This window comes from Coregonus lavaretus (genome assembly GCF_964263955.1).
Source record: "Coregonus lavaretus genome assembly, chromosome: 19".
NCBI classification, from domain to species: Eukaryota; Metazoa; Chordata; class Actinopteri; order Salmoniformes; family Salmonidae; genus Coregonus; species Coregonus lavaretus.
This window is the reverse complement of record NC_140006.1, coordinates 8,228,699-8,252,772: the sequence shown is the minus strand read 5'-3', so window position 1 is coordinate 8,252,772 and position 24,074 is coordinate 8,228,699. Positions and strand designations below refer to the sequence as shown.

Sequence of the window (24,074 nt, the reverse complement as noted above, 5' to 3'; positions counted from 1 at the left end):
CTCAGGAACAGTTTCCAAAAATATGGAGAATCTCCATTGGTGGGGTTTTAGTCCAGGACTAGGCTTAATTTGGGTCAGGGAAACTGGCCCTCATTGTAAGGCTTGACACCTAGAGGCTACATTTTTGAAGAGCAAGAGAGAGGAAGCCCCTCATTTTTTGGTCCTGATTCTGCACCGTTCTCCCGAGGTGTGCACTTGTACACTATCTCGCATGGATTGAACAATGGTGGAACCTCCCTCCAGCCACTGCTTACATCAATCCTATGCTTTAAAATCCATGACAGGGAGTGTGCATGTGCAAGGGTGGATCAGTGAAACATGTCCATTGTCTATCTGGGTTGAGAGAGGGGCAGGACTCTATACCTGATCCACCTCTCCCTGGGTAATAGGCTGGGTCTGGAAGCGGGTGTTGGCCCTGCGCTGGCGGGTGTCACCCCTGGAGGCCCTGGCCCCCTCTGCAGCAGGCTTGGAGGGCTGCTGGGACAGCTGGTTGAACAGGGCCATCTTCTCTGCAAGGCTGTGAGGGGAGAGGTAATGTACTGTATGTCAGTGTGTGGTCTGTCACTAGGGTCTATATCCCCATCACTTCCATTGAATGTTAGCTAGTGGTGGGTAAAGTTAGCTGAAGTTTTTAGTGGTTGTTTAAAGAAACATGGATTAAAGTTTTTCCTGGCCCATAGACTTATTTCAGGGTGTGGACCTATCTAAAATCAAGTTGTAACATTTAAGACATGTTGCCATGAGTTCAAAGAGAAGAAAAAAAAACAAGCTCCAATTGCAACTTTTTCGATGTGATACATTTTTGCTTCCAAACACCCTTTCATTTGTTTACATAAGAGGATAAGAGTTGAGCACATTCTCTGTCTGTACCTGAGAGTGGAGAGGTCAGGCTCATCTGGACCCAGGCCCTCCATTTTCTCCTCAGGCTGGGCCTCCCTCTCCCTTTCTTTCTTCTTGTCCTGCTCCCCCATACTCCGCACCATAGAGCCATGCTGCGATGCCTCCTGCAGGCTGGGAGTAGGAAGCACACACAAACACACACACAGGGGATGAGTGCAGATTGTGCTTCTATGGGTTAACAGCTGTAGGGCCATATGTAACACTGTATTATAATGTACCATACTGTACAATTTAAGGACAATATCTAGCAAGAACATGGCAACATGCTAGATGATCAGTTAGGTAATGAAAACACATTCTGTTAAGTAGCAAAACTACAATGTTAATAGTCAGAAAAATCTGAAGTTTGCATTGAACTCAACCACATGAACACAATAATGCTTAAGCCCCGGTGATGCTTATGATCAAACTAACTATTCATCTTCATAAAGCATGTACAATATCCTGTGAATAGCATCAAGGTAAATCATTACAATTCCTGATCAGAACATGATAGCGAAACACTGCATCCCGTTTCTCTACCCTTCTCTCAAAGAGTGCAATTGTACACTCCCTGTCATGGATTTAAAAGGATTGGTTGAGCGTGCAGCACTTAGGATGGTGGATAAGGGTAGTACGCATTGGCAAGTGCATACTTGTGGAGAATCAGGATGCAGCCATGGGGTGGCAACAGGAGTTCTAAGTAGAAGTGTGTAGGCTGCACTGAGATAATCATGCTGCTCATGCTGTCAGCCATCTGTAGTAGAGGATATGGATGGTTGGTTCTGTCAGCATGTTAAGTTTAACCTCAGTTGGTAAACAAACCGGGTGCTACACGCTCGCCCCACACGTGAACCTGAAGCTTTAACTGGCTTTACCTTTGACCTTTTCTCCCTCAGTCACAGCGTTAGAAGATGTGTGACACATTTCAACATAGGAACATAAAGGGATAGTTCACCCGCATTACAATATTCCATCTGGAGACAGTGGCTAGGTGAACAAAACCAAAAATATAAACAAAACCAAAGACAGCATGGATTGCTGTGTTATCTTGTTCCACGGACTGTTTACAAGGAATCCAAAATGCCATTTTGTAATTTAGGTGAACTATCTCTTAAAGAGTACAAACAATACTGAAAGCAGTAGGGGAGTGTGGGTTAGTTGAGCCACCCTTTCATTCTAGGAAACCATACACAAAATGAATCATGTGACCAAATATTTAGGAAGAGGTCATCATTTCATGGTTTCCACTAAATAACCCAAACACAAAGTCAAAATTGGCTATAGTTAGATTTAAAAGTCATGAAAACAATAATGTGCATTTTGGTCTTAATTTAAAGTTAGCATTATGCATAAGGTTAGCAATGTGGTTAAGGTTATACTTAAGGTTAGGGTTAGGTTTCAAATCAGATTTTAAGAGGACAAATTGTAGAAACAGGCAGGGTTTATGACTTTGTGACCATGTTAACTAGTGACAACCTCATTTCATGGAGTCTGTGAAGGAAGAAACCACACGGAAAACGTTTTTATTTTTGTCCAAAAAACGTAATTTCATAAAGTCAAATGAATTATTTGTGTTATAGGTTTCATAATGCTTGAAACCAAAGTAGATAGTTGTAAGATTTGGGGTCTCTATAAACTACAATATAAGGTCTTAAACCTAGCATGAAAGTGCATAATAGTAACTGTGTGGGCTAATACAGTCAAAATGTTTGCCTTAGGGTAAATTGAGCCAAATGCCATGGGGTAAGATGAGCCAATGGCCACCATACTCCATACAAATGATGATTACATTTTGTCAGTTTTATGCATAATGGGGGGAATTCAGATCCGAGTTACGTGTGCGTAAATTAAACTTAATTCCCTTTTTATGCACCCTTCTCTCTACATGTATTCTGACCTTGAACTTAAATATGGGCAAATGCATCTGTCAGCCAAAATTCGTTTGGGATGGAGATCACAGAAATGGAGGTGTGTCTACAGATATGCCATATTTTGTCCTTTACTTAATTCCCTCATAATTCTACCACAACTGAGGAAACAATGAATAAAGTCAAGTGGAAAAACATCGACTTTCTTTTTTCCGATAGAATCATCTCCTTGCATTGTAATTTATAAATTGGTAAGAGCTATTGATAAGACCTAGGTAAATGACTAATCCGTTTGGATAAGTGGATTGTAAATATAAATGACAATTGTTTTAGGACTATTTTACCTTATGATCGCTGGAGGCAAATGTGAAACCAGTCATATTTCAGCAAACGGAAAAGCATGTCAACTTGACAGGTATTTTTGCCTCTTTTCAAGTCTGCCCGGACTTTTCAGTTATTTTTAACAATTTCTCTCATATTAAATATTAGCCACTATTGGTAGCCACCGTCAGTAATACCCGCATACGTAATAACTGTCACTTTGGTGCAGTGACTGTTAGTTTCCTTCCATTTGTAGCCTACAATTTGCATCATTCCATTACATCGATAGTTTACCTTTCTTTCCACTGTCACGTCTGTGTGGTTGTTCCTGATGGTCACTAGAAATAGTGGATCATATTAGGATAAAGTATTACAAGTTGTGCAATAATCTGGGACATGTAGTTTATTTGAATCATTATGGAACGCAGACCATACATAGCAGTTTAAACCTGGAGCCTGGAGCATGGTTCACGACAACTGGACCTTTCAGGATGAATGAAAGCACTGTCTTTTTGATTGGCTAATACATTTTGTGTGTAAAGGCTCTCCAACCCTGTTTATGTATGATTCATAAATACTTCCCTAACCCTAAACAATTATTTTTTTATCTACCAATTGGTGCTGAAAAGGAGACGAAGATGCGGGTATTTATATGGCTTTCTTTAATTGATCCCTATTCTGAACCTGTCTCTCGATAAACATTATATTCTAGTGAGTCTGTCGAGATTTTTTTGACATTAAAGGTACACCATATTTAAAGGGATGGCTTTCGATAAATGTACTGAAAACCCTATTGAATGACAACTCCACGAGAAAATCTGTTAGCTAGCAAGTGGGAGGGTTTTCAGCAGTTTAATTTAATTTATTTAGTGTGCGCAAGGGAGCCATTCCTGCAAAACCCATTACGCACCTGCATTCGGTAAGTCTGAATACCTGCATGGTAAGTCTGAATACCAACTACTGAGAAGTGTCATCCATAACAGCCAAGGAAGTTATGGATGGAAAAATAGACTGAATGACACTGAAGAGTTACAATGACAAAAAAGAAAACAAACATGTACATATGCGAAAGATGACATGGAGTCTGAGCTTGCTAAACATATCAAGAATCTTGCCGACCAGTTGTAGGAGCTTAGTAGCCTCAAATGCAGAGAATTTGCCTACAAATTGTCACATCGAAACAGCATCCATGTCCCATTCAACTGGAAGTGTAAGCGATATTGAACAGAGAAATCTATATCTGAATATAGGCATACATATTATTTAAGATATACAATACACCAAACCCCCATTCCATGAAAACTTTGACCTACCAGCACCATCACCCACTTACCCCAAGGCGGCTCAACTTACCCTGTCCCTATGCTCAGTTTACTCCATAAGTTGTGGCAAGAGATCACTTATTTAAAAAAATATATATATATAATATATATATGTTTACATTAATTCTGATTATTTCCAGGGATACACAAAATCCTGAAATATATGTAGAGTTCTTTGTTAGAAAGAATACTATATTTCCCTGGATGTAGTGATGCTGAATGTAAAATATGGCTCAACTTACCCCATTCTCCCCTAATACTTGTGGAGTTGAAAGGTACTAAAGAATCTATTGTGTTAAAACAAGTTTCTTCCCCCTATAAGGTTCAACTTCACACAGCTATTCCGGGGAAACTAGCAGGCGTGAGTGAGCACTATGAACACTATAACCAGCAGAGGGCACTGTACAGCAGATGTCTGCCTGCCTAATTCCACCTGTAGCTTTAGACAACGACTACAAATGAATTAATACAGTTGCAAAATGATGGTAACTTTCCCAAAATTCCCAGGTTTTCCAGAAGATTCAAGATTCCTTGAATCAGAGGGAATAAAAAGGACATCCGGAATCATCTAACTAGGATTTCAGAAATGTACTGCAATTGTGCAAAACTATTAATTAATCAATAATAACTTAATGTCCATGCATTGCCACACAAGCCAATATACACACACACCTGTTCCTGTACCTGTAACTGGTCATGGTGGTGTTGACTACAGTGGGGCTGGGGATGCGTGCTACTGTGGTGTGGACCGTCACCAATTGTGAGGACATAGCAGGGACACTTTATATGTCCAGAAAAGTGTCCCACATAGACAGGGACAGACAAGGGAGTCACATAGGGAAAGGAGTCACAGAGAGAGAGAGAGAGAGAGAGAGAGAGAGAGAGAGAGAGAGAGAGAGAGAGAGAGAGAGAGAGAGAGAGAGAGAGTGGAGTCACAAAGCAGCAGACAAGAGAATCAGAGAAACAAAGCAGTAGACAGGGGAAGCGAGTCAAACAAGAACATCACAAGAAGAGAAATTGGAATGAATAGCTTTATATTGACCAAATGTTGTACTTTTTTTACCCTTCCGTTGTGAACAAAATGACGCCAAGGCAGCGCTTAGTAATGATCGGAGAGTGACAGACATACGTGTGAGCGATGTCCACTTCCTCATTGGTGATAGGCTGTGTGCGCGCACGGTCCTGGACTCGTCTCAGGCGCCTCTCCACGGCAGGGTTACGGGACCGCGGTTTGGGGACGCTATCTGTTGTCCTCTCTAGCTCCTGTGGAGGGGAACGAAGAGAAACATACTTATAGTAAATCTCTGCTCATCAACAACATGCATCAAACCATGGGAATATACTATATGCGCCAGTTTCCCCAACACAGATTAAGCTTAGTCCTGGACTGAAAAGTATGCTCAATGGAGAATGTCCATTGAAACATATTTTTAGTTCAGGACTAGGCTTAATCTGTGTCCTGGAAACCGGCCCTAAATGTAAACAAATTCACACAAGGCAGATACTGTACCCTAAAGAGTGACCTCTTAGCAGCCACACTCATCTTAGCTCTCTCATCAAGCTTCTCTTCGTCAGCTGCAAAAGGGAAGGGTAAACCATTGTCAGTCCACAACTCATCCACAATACTAAGGTATACCCACTGAGGAGTGCAGGTGCAGTGGAGGATAGTGACGGGAGACGGCTCATGGGAATGGCTGGAATGGAATTAATGAAATGGTTTGATGCCGTCAGATGGTGAGCATTCTGGCTAATTAATAGTTATTTAATTAAGAGTGGTGTTGGTAACTAAATAAACTCAATAATCTCCACTGATACTTGCCTTCTGGGTTCTGTAGCTCGGTTGGACTCAGACGAGACCTGAGGGGGAAAACAAACAAGACATTGATCAAAATAGACTCAAGAATGGTATTTTGTTATACGGCACAACAAACAAAATTATTTTCCAAGTATTGAGACAACATAAAATCCCCATGGTCTGCACCATGTATCCCACAAACTCCAGGAGAAAAAAGAAAAGCCACTGCCCACAGTACACTCACTGGTGATCTTAGCAAATGTATTCTGTTTACCTTTTCAGAGAGACTTGTCCCTCAGGGCCTTCAATACCTATCAGACTCCAGCCGCTATGCAGAGGTTATGGGCTGAGTCCTAAACCTCTCACCTATCAGACTCCAGACGCTCTGCAGAGGTTATGGGTTGCGTCCTAAATCTCTCAGAGGACTTGCGGATGTCTCCAGGGGTGATGTAGCGCCGTGGCCTCCGTGCTGTGCCACGCTCCCGGTCAGCGGTCCCAGCAGCCGGATCTACTTCCATTGCAGTAAGCTCTACTTTAGTTGGCTCCCTTTGTAAGGTCGTGTGTTGGGATGGAGAGAGCGATGACGGCAACAGAAAAGGGGGATAATAGTGAGAGAACGAACGGCAAGGTCAGTTTTCTTCCACAGCAATCCAGACATCCAGGTTAGAGGTGGTGAAGTCACGCACAAGACGATCACACCGCAAAAATTAACTGTCTCCAAAATTAGGGATTCTGTCACAAACCCAATTGTGTCTGAACCCACATACAACATGCAGCAACAAACCACTCAAGTTTGCCCAACAGGCTAATAATAACAGAACATGTCCAAGCAGCTGGCTAAACAAATAATAAGTTATCCCCCAATACAGGCTTGGAAGATCTCTTGATATCATGTTTGATTATGCAATAGACTGCACTCAAAAAACACACAAGCTCAAACATCTCAAGTCTCATATTAGGATGAGAGTCTACATTAGTGTTAGGCAAATGACCAAAGCAAAGCAAACTGATTAAAGAGTCAGTAAACATGCTGTTCCACCTACAGCTCCGGCTTCCTGTTGGCGTTCTCCAGATATGAGTGTCGGAGCTGGGCCACAGAGACCCTGGTATCCAAGGCCCCCACCTCCCCATTGGCCAGTACCCCCACTGCCACCCCTCCCTCCCTGGCCAGGTGGGCTGCCATGGTAGCCTCTCTGCTGGGAGCTGCCCTCTCCATGCTCCTATAGGCAGCCGAGCGCTGGCTAACGCCGATGTCGGACATGGAGCGTGTGCGGACCTTGGGCTTGGGGGGCCCGGCCTGCCCGGCTGGCTCCATGCTCCTGTGTCTGGCCTGAGAGAGGGAGGCACCCCTCTGTAGGTAGACCGCCGAGTCACCCTGCTGCTGGTCCTGCAGGCCGTGTTGACCCTGGAGGTCCTGCTGACTCTGGGGCTGCGGATGCTGCTGGAGTTTCTGGTGCTGGTGGAGAGGCTCAGGAGCCTGTTGCTGCTGGCTGGGCTGGGAGTGTATGGAGTGGGAGGTCTCCATGGGCATGGCTGGACCTGTCTCCTTTGTGTCCTGGCTGTGGCTGGAACAGTGCTGCTGCTGCTGGTCCCTGGGCCTAGTCTCCCACTCCTCCGAGTCCGCCCGACTGGTTCTCCTCCCCCCGGACCCATAGCTCTCATACTCCATGGCGGTTGAGGTGGTGGAGTCATCCTGGCGGCTGACTGGCCCCCGGTGGGGCTCCCCTCTCTGGGGGTCGTCCACGCTCTTCTCCCTGCGGCGGATCTCTGAGGGCAGCACGGCTTTCCGGCTCTTCAGCAGCCCCTCGGTGTGGACCTCCTCTCTCAGCGCCTGCCTGCCCTCCCTGTGGGTCTCCCTGTGGGTCGTGTAGATGTGGTCAGCGCTCACCCTCCTCCTTGGGGTCTCCACCTCCAGCACAGGGGCTCCAGGGAGCTTGGTGGCCACAGGGGCCGGCATTGCTAGGTAAGGCTGAGGTTCCATGGGGGTCCCCTGGTGGCTCCCCTGATGGGTACCCTGGTGGCCCATGGCAGGGCCTGATGTGTGGGTGTGTGGTGCTGAGACGTGGGGGTATGGGATATGGGCATAGGCAGGTTGGGAGGGCTGAGAGGAGGGGGCAGTCCTTTGGTAGGTGGTAGGGTCAGAGCTGTGGCCACGTTGGGGCATGTAGTGAGCTGTGGTGGTGTGAGCACGATCACGGTGTCTCTTCACTGGGGGCTCTGGAGCTGGACCCCGCTCTGCAGGGGCCCTTTGGGCGCCGCTCTCGTCTTTCGATATTCTCTCTCTTACTCTGATTCTTAAAAGGGGAAGAACCGATTAACGAACCATAGCACTCATTTTCAATTTAAAGACAATCAATGAGACACCCAAATAAACTACCAAAGTGCCCTTGTCAAATTGATGACATAGTGATTTGAAATATGTGTCATTAAAACTGCGTCCAAAATGACACCCTATTTGTTTTATAGTGCCTTGGTCAAAAGTAGTACACTATTTAGGGAATAGGGTGCCATTTGGGATGCAGTATAGAATGCACACCAAGTCAACTATAAATGTCAAGTCAAGTGATTATTAATTAAAGAATGCCATTAATCTAGGGACAACAAACAGGGATATATAAAGACTGCAGCACATGCTTTTATTTATATTAAAAAAATGTATGTATGAAGAAACACCACCCCATCTGACTGACAGAATGGTTACAAGTTCAAATAGGGACATCATGCTTGGGCGGCAGGTAGCCTAGCGGTTAAGGTCGCTGGTTCGAATCCCTGAGCTGAGTACATGAAACATCTGTCTATGTGCCCTTGAGCAAGGCACTTAACCCTAATTGCTCCTGTAAGTCGCTCTATACAAAAGTGTCTGCTAAAATGTAAATGTATGTTCCATGTTTGCTATATCGTCTATAGCTGACTCAAATTTCTCTGTGCCAAAATGTGAGCGAGCCTAAGCTATTTTTATCTATGACCCCTTGCTCTTAGCAGCCAAAGGTCACGTTAGATTGCGTCCCAAATGGCAGTGCTCTGGTCAAAAGTAATACACCAAATAAGTAACAGGGTGCCATTTAGGATCCAACCAACGCTAATCTCCTTGTACACCACTAAGCCACCCCTAATTGATGGGCTGCCGCTTCATTTGACATGGCATGGCTGGTGTTTAAATAGTATACACGCTCCATGGAGACAACAGCACATCTCCTTTGTGATCTAACACTTAACTTAGTGTTACTAGGCAGACAAGGTCACACATAGCCTGAGTGCAAATATGTTGGTGCTAGCATGCCGACAGAGCATCCAGGCTCTGTCGCAGCCGGCCGCGACCGGGAGACTCATGGGCGGCGCACAATTGGCCCAGCGTCGTCCAGGGTAGGGGAGGGAATGGCCGGCAGGGATGTAGCTCAGTTGATAGAGCATGGCGTTTGCAACGCCAGGGTTGTGGGTTTGTTTCCCACGGGGGGCCAAAATAAAAAAAATATATATATATATGTATTCACTAACTGTAAGTCGCTCTGGATAAGAGCGTCTGCTAAATGACTAAAATGTAAATGTAACTCCTTGTCACTCATGTTGGGTTTGACAATGACAGCAATGGAGTTGGCAAAAGCACAAACAGATCTGGGATCAGGCTAGGCCACACAGGCTGCACTGCAGATCCTATGTTGGTTGGAGTGGTTGCCACTTATATACCTGTTGGAAAGCTGAACATAGCTAGAACCTCTTTGTAAATGAAGTGCTGTGTCCGTCAAACAGAGAGGCTATGAATTGACCCAGATAGCAACGTTCTGCTAATAAATACAAGGGAACCGTCAAGCTTTACAATCCACTCCAGTTCTGTGTCTGAAATGGCACCCTATTCCCTATATAGTCCAGGGCTCATAGGGCTCTGGTCAAAATGTGTGCATTACTGTATCTAGGGAATAGGGTACCATTTGGGACACAACCCAGACAGGTTTCTACCGGCTTGGTGCAGGGCCTCAGCGGGCTATGCTTGGTAGACCCACACTCACCTGTCCATACTCCTCAAAGTAAGGCTGGCCATGGGCCCAGCACCTCTCACACTACAGCCCTGCCTTCAGCTGGCCAGCCATGCGGAGTATCTGGGCCAAACTCAGCTCCAAAAATATACCCCACTAGCCTAGCTAACACTTTCCTCACCACAAGGTCTTAAGGCCGGTCAAGCCTACAGAACACTCTAGTCACGCTAGTGATATCCACTGTGTAGCCTACATGCCTAGACAGAAAGTTAAAAAGGCACTAATTGTAATCCTAAATAAAACATGATTTATCCTAGAAAACGGGGTAGGAGAAATGTGCAATCTGATTGGCTGAAATGCCATTAGCAGCAATTCACAATTCCCAGATATCCAGCTGACTCTTGTCAACATGAATAATAAACACATTCTACAAGGCTTAACATGGTTTGTTTTCAGATTGACACAATCAGGTAATTTCACGGTAGTTCTGACTGTGTCTCAGTGAGTCGGCAGCCTATATGAGTGCAGACAGACTCACTCAGCTGGCATTTGCTGACTCAGTGGACACAGCCACACAGGCTGCGTTAGACCGAGCATCTGACTAATGTTCACACCCCAACACCTACAGTACTCAGTACTCACTCTCATACAGCCCAACTCCTCTGCCTATCAAACTCAGGACACACATAGTATGTGTCCCAAATAGAACCCTATTCCCTATATAGTGCATTACTTTTGACCAGAGCCCCATTGGCCCTTGTCAAAAGCAGTGCACTATATAGGGAAAAGGGTGCTATTTGGGACACAGGTAGAGTCTGCTTGAACTGTGTCACCCTGTCATTAAAATCTGAATATACGTACATATATATGTACAACAGAGTACATACAGAGAATTCCCCTGAGGGTTCTTACCAAGGGTTGGTACAGGTTCAGGGAACAGAAACGAAAACCGAAAAAAAAAAAATATATATATATATATATTTGAGGGACAGAACCCAAACCAAAAACGAAATTGATCTATACTGTTCCGGAAAAGAACCATTATTTTAAAAGCATGGGAACCGGCGAATAACGTTATTTAACATTCCAGCATTTTATTTTTTCTACAAAAATCGCAACAAAGCATCTACGCAAAGCTCTCACTCTGTCACTCAGAAACGTATTCCAGCATCTGCCTGCCAGCTGGAAATATTTGCCAGTGGGTGTGTGTAGGCTACAGTGTATGTGAGCTGGAGCGGAATTGGAGTGGAAAGAGGAGTGGAGCGTGCCCAATTTGACTGGAGCAAGATTCCCAAAGGCTGGAGCGTCGGCCTTCTCACCCGCTCCAATTTCGCTCCAGTAGCGCTCCAGTAGCACTGACTTCACGAGCTCAGGGCATGCCCGACCCAGCATGCATTTGTAGTCTACTTGTTTGCTGCTATAGCCCCTTGATTTAGCTACTGTCATGGAGTTCGCTAAATATTTTCATAAAGAAACTGTGGTGCTAAATCAAGGTGATTGTTCATTTTTCTTCTATTATCTATACAATAGGCCATAATTGAGATAATGCATGTCATAGCAAGATGCCCAGCGCTTCAAGGCAAGCTTCCTCCATCCTTTCTCGCTCTCTCACCCTCAAAGTTTCAGTTGCATCTTGTGCCCTACACTGTGACTGGCAGCACAGTGTGTGCTTGTCTTTCATTATGATTTAACAATGCTGTAATGGCAAAATACAATTTGCTCTTAATGACTTTCCTATACAGTTTTAAAAAGGAACAGAAAGAAATGATATAAAATAATAAAGAAGGAAAATATATTTTACAAATATATACAGTACCAGTCAAAAGTTTGGACACACCTACTCATTCAAGGTTTTTTCTTTATTTTACTATTTTCTACATTGTAGAATAATAGTGAAGACATCAAAACTATGAAATAACACATATGGAATCATGTAGTAACCAAAAAAGTGTTAAACATATCAAAATAGATTTTATATTTGATATTCTTCAAATAGCTACCCTTTGCCTTGATGACAGCTTTGCACACTCTTGGCATTCGCTCAACCAGCTTCACCTGGAATGCTTTTCCGACAGTCTTGAAGGAGTTCACACATATGCTGAGCACTTGTTGGGTGCTTTTCTTTCACTCTGCTGTCCAACTCATCCCAAACCATCTCAATTTGGTTGAGATCGGGGGATTGTGGCCAGGTCATCTGATGCAGCACTCCATCACTCTCCTTCTTGGTAAAATAGCCCTTACACAGCCTGGAGGTGTGTTGGGTCATTTTCATGTTGAAAAACAAATGATAGTCCCACTAAGCCCAAACCAGATGGGATGGCGTATCGCTGCAGAATGCTGTGGTAGCCATGGCGGTTAAGTGTGCCTTGAATTCTAAATCACTGACAGTGTCACCAGCAAAGCACCCCCACACAATAACACCTCCTACTCCATGCTTTACGGTGGGAACTACACATGCGGAGATCATCCGTTCACCCACACCGCGTCTCAGAAAGACACGGTGCTTGGAACACAAAATCTCCAATTTGGACTCCAGATTAAAGGACACATTTCCACCGGTCTAATGTCCATTGCTCTTGTTTCTTGGCCCAAGCAGGTCTCTTCTTCTTATTGGTGTCCTTTAGTAGTAGTTTCTTTGCAGCAATTCGACCATGAAGGCCTGATTCACACAGTCCCTTTTAAACAGTTGATGTTGAGATGTGTCTGTGACTTGAACTCTGTGAAGCATATATTTGGGCTGCAATTTCTGAGGCTGGTAACTCTAATGAACTTATCCTCTGCAGCAGAGGTAACTCTGGGTCTTCCATTCATGTGGTGGTCCTCATGAGAGACAGTTTCATCATAGCGCTTGATGGTTTTTGAGACTGCACTTGAAGAAACTTTCAAAGTTCTTGAAATGTTCTGTGTTGACTGACCTTCATGTCTTAAAATAATGATGGACTGTCGTTTCTTTTTGCTTATTTGAGCTGTTGTTGCCATAATATGGACTTGGTCTTTTACCAAATAGGGCTATCTTCTGTATACCCCACCCCCCTACCTTGTCACAAAACAACTGATTGGCTCAAACGCATTACAAAGGAAAGAAATTCCACAAATTAACTTTTAAGAAGGCACACCTGTTAATTGAAATGCATTCCAGGTGACTACCTCATGAAGCTGGTTGAGAGAATGCCAAGAGTGTGCAAAGCTGTCATCAATGCAAAGGGTGGCTATTTGAAGAATATAAAATATAAAATCTATTTTGATATGTTTAACACTTTTTTGGTTACTACATGATTCCATATGTGTTATTTCATAGTTTTGATTTCTTCACTATTATTCTACAATGTAAAAAATAGTAAAAATAAAGAAAAACCCTTGAATGAGTAGGTGTGTCCAAACTTTTGACTGGTAGTGTATATATGGGGGATTGGAAATTATGCAGACAATTACATTGACAGAAGCCACAATCTATCAGCAATATTAAAGCTGATATATCCCCCTATTTTGTTTTATAAAAATAATAATAAAATAAATACATTTTAAAATAAATATTAACAAAAAAGGAATGATATGAAGTGGTACTTTTTTGGGTTCGAACTGGTTCAGAACTATATTTTGCTGGTCGGAACAGTGGAACGGAACAAAAAAAATATGGTTCTGTTCAGAATGAAACGATTGGAAAATAATTTTGGTTCTTACTGTACGATGATTGTAGCACTAGGAGGGTTTTGGGAAACAGGGCCCTACTACTGTATACTACATATCTGACCAATAACTAACGTATGACCAAAGCATTCACTTCTATAACTTGTGTGCATCCAGGTTTCCATCTGATTCCCTGATGAGCAGTTTTGATGACATTTGAGAGATAACATTCTTAGAAGTTACCAAAGCATTCACTTCTACTACTTGTGTGCATTCAGGTTTCCATCCGATTCCCCGATGAGGAGGCTTAGAAGTTTTAAGGATAATTAAAATGGATGAGAAGTCCAAAACGTTGATTAAAAAATTAGGGGGTTGGGAAGGAGAGTTAAAGAACTACAATCCAAACCTCACACTGAGAACTAAAAAACACCAGTTAACTTGGAGATGACAAAGGGGAATGATTACTATGATTATATAGTAATATTTTATATGGGATATATTATAATATAAATTATATAGATTGTCTATCTGTTGGGAGGATGTGTTAGGTAGATGTTTTGGGGTCTACAGACACACCCATATGGTACACAGACCTGGGTTCAAATACTATTAGACATCATTTCAAATCTGTGCTTGAGTGAGCTTTCCTGTTGCAATAGAACATATAATCAAATCTCAAAAGGACAAACCCTGCCCACCTGCAGGCTAAAGCAAATGCTAAAAGTATTTGAACTCAGGTCTGCCCCTACAGTATGTTCCTACCACTGTACCTGGAGGGCCAACTGATGACAAACTGAGTGGCAGCAGCATCACCTTCTGAGTCTGTCTGGAGAGACCAGTCGCTCTGAGACAACACTGCCAGGCTACAGGAGCAATGTGGTGAAGATGACGACATAGCTTAGAATGGTGCTGGGCCATTAGGACTATAATACTGTGGTTTGTCCCAAATTGCACCATATTCCCTATATAGTGCACTACTTTTGACCAGGGCCCAAAAGTAGTGCACTATGTCGGAAATATCAATATTAATCAATGCTATAAGAAGACATCTGGACCCTGTCCTCTCTCTCTCTCTCTCTCTCTCTCTCTCTCTCTCTGGTCTGGTCTGGCCAAAAATTGCGGATAAATGAAGATGTCGTATTCAGGTAGTTTACCATTGGAAAAAATGTTCAAGGTTCCCTCTCTCACGTGAGCATGCTTTCCTGCGTGAGCTCACGGTTCCTCCATAATCTCTGGCATGTTCATGCGAGAGAGGGAACGCCCACTTACACAGACAGGATTTTTTTTCAATGGGAAACTGCCCAATAATAATATGCCATTTAGCAGACACTTTTATCCAAAGCGACTTACAGTCATGCGTGCATACATTTTTTTTGTGTATGGGTGGTCCCGGGGATCGAACCCACTACCTTGGCGTTACAAGCGCCGTGCTCTACCAGCTGAGCTACAGAGGACCACTAACAGCTGACTCTGGTCTACTTATTGTCACCTCCCCGCTCGCCTCACCTGACCTGCCCAAAAAAAATTTGCCAGTGAGATGTCTCGCATTCTCTACCGTCTCTGGTCTGGCCTCAGGTCTAGCCATAGAGTTAGATAGAGGGCACACTTGGCACAAAGCCTGTTTTCAGGGGCAAAGATGAGCACTCTATCTAACTCTATGGGCTTGCCCTTACTGTGAAACCCAACCAACTTAACAAATCCCCCATCATAGATGGCCCCCTTACCCCCACACAAACCCACCATGTAGCCACTCTGCCCCCTCTGCGGCCCCTGATGAGATACCCAGGCAGGCAGAGTACCTCCTCTATGAAACCAGAACAGTCCACAGTCTGGATACAACCCCCACTGGCACCACTAAAAAACTGTTACCAACAACAGCACAAGGGCAGCAAAATACAGCAACTACTCCTTAAAGTGGTCAGTTACTACTGAAAGCAACCTGTTTTGATACAGAAATAAAACATTATAATGGCTATAACCCTACCCAAGCCCCTCCGCCCACCCCAGAGATAGTGGGAACATTCATCAGTGTGCCAATATCTATCTTTACATTAGTTTTTTTTGTACCCAGCACCTGCAAGTCATTGGATGTGCATAAACTACGTTTGAAACTATTTCATACTAAAAACAACCTGAGTACAGAGATCAAACTAATTGGAGACAGAGTGCATTATGACAGCAAAGCTGATCTGAACTCACCCCTGTCTGCCGAGGATGGCCTGAGCCTGCTGCTCGATGAACAGGTCCCCGGGGGAGATTCCGTAGCGTGTAGAGGGCAGGGAGGCCCGGCGGGCCGTACGAGGGGAGCTGGGGATGGCCGCCACGCTGTAGGATTCTCTGGAGGAGGCCCTGGATGGAGGATGGCTGAGCTGCTGGATGGAGGGGTCATGGGCATGATCCTGGGGGCTGTTGCTGGCTCCTCTGAGGCCCCCTGTCATCGTCCTCTCCTGGGCCCGCCGGTGGTTCTCCAGGTTCATCATCCTCTCCTGCTCTGAGAAGGTGCCGGCCCTCTCCCAGGTGGGCGGAGGGGCTTGAGTATGGGTAGGGCCTGCATGGGCTGGACCATGACCTGGGGCAGGAGCGTGTCCAGGAGTAGGCTCAGCAGGGTGAGCCTGCATGTAGACCCTGCCCACTCCAGAGCTGTAGGGAGTTCTGCGGGAACTCTCCCGCCCTACTCCTCCTCCCTCCTCCACCTCTTGTCTTTCTCTATCTCTGTCTCTCCTACGCTCTGTGACTGCTGGGGCCCCTCTATCCGAGACGTCAGACTCTCTACGTGAGCACAAGTAGCGAGGACTGTAGTCCATGTCTATCTCCTGATCCAAGAGGATGCCGTAACGCTCGGAGAGCTGGCGCCGGCGCTCGGCTTTGTAGCGGGCGATCCGCTCTGCCTTGGAACTGAGGCTGGCTGGATCCACTGGGCCACCGGAAGGGGATAGGGCAGGCTCTGCATGGGGGTGGGCGGCCGGACCAGGATGGTCCCCCGGTCTGCCCCGGGCCCTAGACTGTCTGTCTGGGGAGGACACCGGCATCTGTGGGACCTCCATCTGCTCTCTGCTGTAACGACTCACTGTGGAACCAGGAGGGAGATAAGCACACAGTAAGGATGTGTCCCAAATGGAACCCAATTCCCTTTATAGCATACACATTTTGACCAGACCCGCATAGGCACTACTATATAAGGAACAGGGTGCCATTTGGGACGTAGCCTAAATCATATGAACACAACAATGTCTCAAACATGGCATGGTCTCACTGTGGAACCAGGAGAAACCCAGACACACAGTTAAACATACAGGCAGGCCTACCATGCCTCTCTCCCAAATATAACCTTTCTCCATCCAAATATAATCAGAACCTAACAACCCATGCTCTGAATAAGGGTCTAGGTGTCATATGCATTCCCCCTCACTAGCATACAAGTACAGTAAGTCAAGTCTACAGTATATGTTTCATACAGGGCTTACATTGCCTTGTGTGGTCAGTATGCGTACCCATGGTTGGCTCACAGGGGTCTGAGACCCGGGTGTATCGTGGCGGGTCCTCCTCCAGCATACGGTTGGCCACCAGGCCGGCACAGCTAGGTATCAGGGCAAGAGGAACCTCACTCTCTATACCCTCCAGACGCCTGGATATCCTTTCCTTCCTGCTTCATACCAGGCAGAGACAGACAGGGGGGGGGGGGGGGGTATAGAGATGACTGTATTATCATATCTCAACAGTTACATGACAATTACACAATCAAGGCAGCATAGGAGCATAGGAAATACACCAGAAAAATATAACATAATCATGAAAAACAACCACATTCCTCAGGAAAGAGGTCCTCTACAGTGACTCCTGTTTATACAGGAGAGGGTTACAAAATTCCAGGTTTTCCAAAAATCCCAGTTGGAACATTCCCAGAATTAGAATGAAATAAGCAAGACATCCGGAATTCTCAAACCAGGATTTTCAAGGAAAACCTGGGAATGTTGGGAAAGTTACCGGAATTTTGCAGCCCTACACAGTATCAACATGAAACGGTCTGAGGTAACTACGAGAGTTGATGAGAAATTAAGGATGTATGGAAAGGAGGGACAGAGGGAGGGTTGTCAAGGGTTATGATTTCGACATATGCAAACATACCTGTTCATTTCCAAACCACTCGAGACAACGCTTTCAAAATGTTTCTTTAATTCTGAAACTGGGAAAAAAATAGATATAAAAAATTACAAAACATGGCATGACAGCAATCTGTTAGTTAGTCAGTTCATTATTCCTATCGCAATAACTAGGTGTGCGTCCCAAATCCCCTGTATAGAGAATAGGGTGCCATTTGGGACGCAGTCTGTGTTTGGGAAGCAGCTCACCCTTGGGTAGTACTGCCAGAAGATTGGCATCGATATCAGTAGCACTCTTGACCAGCTCGGTCTTGTCCCTGAAGGAAAAGTCGTTCTGAAAGCTGAAAGTAAAAGAGTTCAAATGAATCTAGCATCTTATCATGAGACTTGCTATTCAAGATGTACTGTATATAAGTTGTATACCAGTCTTCAGTGAGGTGCCAACAAATTCATACTGGATATATCATCTCACATATTGGACATATGGACATCAAATGGCTAAAGAAATTATAATATCTCATGTTTCTGTAGCTTGATGTACAAGTACACCCCCTGGACAGCACACTAGTCTATCGCAGGCCCCCAATCCATCTCCTTAACACTGAGTGCCAAGCATAGGGTTCCATTTTTAGAGTCTTTGGTATGACTCGAACTGGGATCGAACCTCCAAATCTCAGAGCTGACACTCTAACCACAAGGCCACTAAGTTGGTGATTCTAATAAACCATTTTAAGATTGTGAAGGCACAGTCGTGTCTACTACTATTACTGTATTCACTGCCTTTAAAGGGATACACATACTGTCAGTCCCCAGGGTCAGTTTAGGTAATTTTGTACTGTGCTTCCACTTCCGTGAGGGAAGAGGGATCTAGCTAAGAACTAGGTTAACCCCTAACCCTAACATGGCACACCTCCAGGAAACTGTCAGGATCATGTCCTAGTGGCTTTATCCAGAGCAATCAAAAGGACACAAAGCCAGGCAAGTATCTTCTAAACATCTCTGCTGTCACAATGGAACATTCTGACCCTCTTACTTGTCAATCAAAAGATCTCACAATGGTCCGATGTGAAACAGTACAACTCTATGAAACATTACTGAATGACCACATGACCATAGAAATCCTATAATTAACAAATTAAATGAATTATAGTATCTCTACTTATAGTATCTCTGATTCTCCACCCCAACCTGGCCTCAGAGCAAAACGTATTATATTTTACTAAAATCTGTGCCATTCCATTTATTATGATATGTTACTTTACGTTGCGTTACATTACATTTGCCTACCAATGTAATAGCGGTCGTACAATATAATAGGAATTGTAGGACGTATAGTATCCTACGTCTTGACAGTTTGCTTTGACCCGTTTAGTATGATATATTATGTTCGACTGCGTAAGTATGATATATTACGTTCGACTGCTTTAGTATGATATGCTACGTTCGACTGCTTTAGTATGATATATTTAATAACATTAGATTGGTGTGAGCATTGGTTAGAAAGAATGTTTAACATTGTTAAATCCATTTCAGGAAGTTTGCAAGTGCACACTTTGGGAAAAGGGTGGAGAATCTTGACATAGACTAGCATTGAATGGATACAGCAAAGGAGCTGTCAGTTACAGAAGTACACTAATTCCATCAGGATAGGAAGGTAGAGACTAGTGAATAGGGGAGACAATTCAATCCTAATGGAGGTATTACAGTTCTTCTGTTCTGCCATTTGAACAAAGCATCTTAGGATAAGCTGCTCCAAGCATGTCCAGCTTTTAATGCTTACTGGGCAAGATGAGTCTTAAACCAGTCTGAAGAACCTACCCTTATCCTTAACTATCCCTATCTTGATGATGTATGAGATACAGTTGAAGTCGGAAGTTTACATGCACTTAGGTTGGAGTCATTAAAACTTATTTTTCAACCACTCCACAAATTTCTTGTTAACAAACTATAGATTTGGCAAGTCGGTTAGGACATCTACTTTATGCATGACACAAGTAATTTTTCCAACAATTGTTTACAGACAGATTATTTCACTTATAATTGATTGTATCACAATTCCAGTGGGTCAGAAGTTTACATACATTAAGTTGACTGTGCCTTTAAACAGCTTGAAAAATTCCAGAAAATGATGTCATGGCTTTAGAAGCTTCTGATAGGCTAATTGACATCATTTGAGTCAATTGGAGGTGTACCTGTGGATGTATTTCAAGGTGTACCTTCAAATTCAGTGCCTCTTTGCTGGACATCATGGGAAAATCAAAAGAAATCAGCCAAGACCTCAGAAAAATAATTGTAGACCTCCACAAGTCTGGTTCATCCTTGGGAGCAATTTCCATACACCTGAAGGTACCATGTTCATCTGTACAAACAATAGTACGCAAGTATAAACACCATGGGAACGCGCAGCCGTCATACCGCTCAGGAAGGAGACGCGTTCTGTCTCCTAGAGATGAACGTACTTCGGTGCGAAAAGTGCAAATCAATACCAGAACAACAGCAAAGGACCTTGTGAAGATGCTGGAGGAAACAGGTACAAAAGTATCTATATCCACAGTAAAACGAAACCTGAAAGGCTGCTCAGCAAGGAAGAAGCACTGTTCCAAAACCTCCATAAAAAAGCCAGACTACGGTTTGCAACTGCACATGGGGACAAAGATCATACTTTTTGGAGAAATGTCCTCTGGTCTGATGAAACAAAAATAGAACTGTTTGGCCATAATGACCATCGTTATGTTCGGAGGAAAAAGGGGGTGCCTTGCAAGCCGAAGAACACCATCCCAACTTTGAAGCACGGGGGTTGCAGCCTCATGCTGTGGGGGTGCTTTGCTGCAGGAGGGACTGATGCACTTCACAAAATAGATGGCATCATGAGGAAGGAAAATTATGTGGATATATTGAAGCAACATCTCAAGACATCAGTCAGGAAGTTAAAGCTTGGTCGCAAATGGGTCTTCGAAATGGACAATGACCCCAAGCATACTTCCAAAGTTGTGGCAAAATGGCTTAAGGACAACAAAGTCAAGGTATTGGAGTGGCCATCACAAAGCCCTGACCTCAATCCTATAGAAAAGGTGAGGGCAGAACTGAAAAAGCGTGTGCGAGCAAGGAGGCCTACAAACCTGACTCAGTTACACAAGCTCTGTCAGGAGGAATGGGCAAAGATTCACCCAACTTATTGTGGGAAGCTTGTGGAAGGCTACCCGAAACGTTTGACCCAAGTTAAACAATTTAAAGACAATGCTACCAAATACTAATTGAGTGTATGTAAACTTCTGACCCACTGGGAATGTGATGAAAGAATTAAAAGCTGAAATAAATAATTCTCTCTACTATTATTCTGACATTTCACATTCTTAAAATAAAGTGGTGATCCTAACTGACCTAAGACAGGGAATTTTTACTAGGATTAAATGTCAGGAATTGTGAAAAACAAAGTTTAAATGTATTTGGCTAAGGTGTAGTAAACTTCCGACTTCAACTGTATAACAACATGGGGCCGATTGCATGTTCTTCAGGATTACAATATGTAATGTTTGCAATAACAACCTAATCAAATTATCTTACATTTGTTGACTTACATCTGAAGTTTAATGTTGGCTCAATCACTTTCTTTGATAAAAAATACTCTTTCTGACGCATAATTGTGCGTGCAATGTGTGAAATGGGTCTACTGTATATGTTAGAATATGACACGCGAGAACTGCACACAAAATGGCTTCCCCCACCTTAGAGCTTCTGTTGGCAGTGAGGTTGAAGTGCAGAGTTTGACTGGAGCCTCAGTTCCAAAGCCTGGAGAAACAGAGAGAGAAAATATGTAAGAAAAATATGTCCTACTTCTGTGTAAGTTAATTGGTTTGATTGTTCCTGTCACACAGTGTGGTGAAACAGTGTGGTGAAACTCTCCAAATGAATTACCTGATAAAAAAGGACTGATTACATAAATATTACAAAGACATATCAAGAATGTGTCATAGTGGACCAAAACAGGACTCCACCATGTTTTACAATGACTCAATCTTCCACTGCAATCTGACAAAAAATCATATTATGTCATCATCATAATCTAAATGGAAACATGATGGAATTACACATTGTAGACAACCAGCACTTGCCTGCTACAGTCACTAACTCTAGACTCCAGCCTAAATAAGGCATTCACTCCTTCAATATCAATCAATAACCATTGGAAAATGAGAGCGAAACAACTGCGTTTTCAATGAAATATCTAATAACACTGCTGCTACCTTGCTCTCCAACCAAGGTCCATGAAGAAGCGTTTTTATCAACTTCCACTGTCATCCCAAAGGTAAAATGGGAAAACCAGCTCTCATCCAGTTCTGGGTAGGTAGATAGCCCATAGCATGGTTGACCCTCCCTCTACCCCAGGCAGGCAGAAACATGACCCTGTTGTAAAGTTTCTCCCCAGTATAGGAGGCAGGTCATGTTACGGGACAAGGCTCCTCTAGTTTGAAGTACTGTTTTCATCTCATGAGATAAACAAAACTTCTTTAAACAACGAAATTGTAGTGGAAATCAGCTTTGTTTACATAGTGGGGATGAAAAGAACGTCATTTAGGCTGTAATGATCTCCAAAATCACACCATTGATATAGCAACGGACACTAATGGCTTATCGAATCCCAATGTGACGCGAGGGGGGACACTTTTTGGCAGGGGGACATTATTTGGCATGACAGGCCACCAAAAGGCTGTCATGCCAAATAGTGTCCCCTGGTGTTGTCATGGGTGGTGGCCTGAGAGCGAATGTGCCAATCAGGTCATCTTAATCAGAGACAGGTCAGTCGCCCACCCATGACAATGTCCAGTTGGTTCGTGGGCAGCCGAGCGAAAAGGACATGCCAAAGACGAGCTTAGGAGACTGACTTTCAAAAGTGAGCTCAGTGAAGAAAGGGGTTTTCTATTAATACACAGAGGAAAGGACAAGCTGAAAAATAGACCCTGTTAAACAAACTGCCCCTCGTCTCGTCTCAAGGCAGGCGGGCATCACAGGAGCGAATAGACTTGAGAGAATGTGTCCATCCTCAGTTAAAGTCATGGAAACCACCCTCTCTATCAGCCTTCATAGTCTGATATCAGGGTCACGTATTCATAAAGGGTCTCAGAGTAGGAGTGCTGATCTACGATCAGGTCCCCCCTCTCCATTCATTATAATCTAAAAGACCTAACAGATCCTAGCATAAATCTAAATGGATCAGCACTCCTACTCTGAGACGCTTGATACATACAAGCCTGAAGTGCATGGATGAGGGGGGTATAATGGTTTGCAGCAAGGGGGGGTATAATGGTTTGCAGCAATACAGTAATGATGTACCAAGGATAAAGCACCTGTTGACTACTTGGGAAGTTTTTATCAGATGAGAAGAAAGTAACAAAGAAACAGCAACAGGTACACTTCTTCAGTCCACATGGACAAATGGATACTTGATTCATTATTCAATGGGGCTACTGCAGCTGTAGCAGCCCTTGCACACACACACACACGCGCGTGCGCACACACACACGCACATACATACACACACACACACACATACCCATGCACGCACACACACACACATACCCACACATGCACACACGCATGCACACACACACAGTCAAAGCCAGTCGAGTCCCTAACAGAGCATGCACCGAATCAAAGTAACTCATGTCCTTGGAATCTCTCACTCACTGCACAACACAAGGACAGTTCTTTACTATGAATGGACAATAAGTGCTAACTACTAAGTCAAAGCCTACCACATACACATACACACACACACACACTCCAGAGTCCCCTCCTCCTCCTTGCCCTTACCTTGCCCACCGACACCGTATTTGACATGGCACAGATAATTAGTGATCCATGGGTTCCGGAACATGTTTGTAGGGAGGCTGAAGACGGACAGAACATACGCTGCTGACAGGCTCGGGTTGTCCCGCAGCTAGCGGTGTTCACAGACAGTCACAGCAGCAGTGATGCAGACAGACTGACAGACTGTGACAGTGAGGTACTACACAGACAAACATCGAGGCAAATAGCATTAAGGCCTGACCACACTGAGTGGATCCCCAGCTCAGGCCAGCAACCTGAAAGACAAACAGACTCTGTGTGTGTGTGTGTGAGTGAGCTCAGCCAGGGAGCTCAGTGCAAAGAGAGAGAGAGAGAGAGAGAGAGAGAGAGAGAGAGAGAGA

The 24,074-nt window shown here is 44.1% G+C and overlaps 1 protein-coding gene across 1 annotated transcript in view; it reads right to left on the bottom strand.

Annotated features, from left to right (window-relative positions):
* LOC311146927 (supervillin-like) overlaps positions 1-23,761 on the bottom strand; it is a gene marked incomplete at both ends in the record, with an annotated part of 52,396 nt that extends 28,635 nt beyond the window's left edge. The window contains 15 exons of the mRNA XM_084183547.1: positions 364-517; positions 871-1,011; positions 5,078-5,173; positions 5,523-5,656; positions 5,904-5,968; positions 6,213-6,250; positions 6,555-6,734; positions 7,232-8,482; positions 14,557-14,649; positions 15,986-16,853; positions 17,278-17,432; positions 17,912-17,969; positions 18,136-18,227; positions 21,612-21,675; positions 23,698-23,761. Coding sequence (XP_084039673.1) covers positions 364-517; positions 871-1,011; positions 5,078-5,173; positions 5,523-5,656; positions 5,904-5,968; positions 6,213-6,250; positions 6,555-6,734; positions 7,232-8,482; positions 14,557-14,649; positions 15,986-16,853; positions 17,278-17,432; positions 17,912-17,969; positions 18,136-18,227; positions 21,612-21,675; positions 23,698-23,761 — 3,453 coding nt within the window. The remainder of the gene's footprint in view (positions 1-363; positions 518-870; positions 1,012-5,077; positions 5,174-5,522; positions 5,657-5,903; positions 5,969-6,212; positions 6,251-6,554; positions 6,735-7,231; positions 8,483-14,556; positions 14,650-15,985; positions 16,854-17,277; positions 17,433-17,911; positions 17,970-18,135; positions 18,228-21,611; positions 21,676-23,697) is intronic.
* Positions 23,762-24,074: the final 313 nt, after the last annotated feature.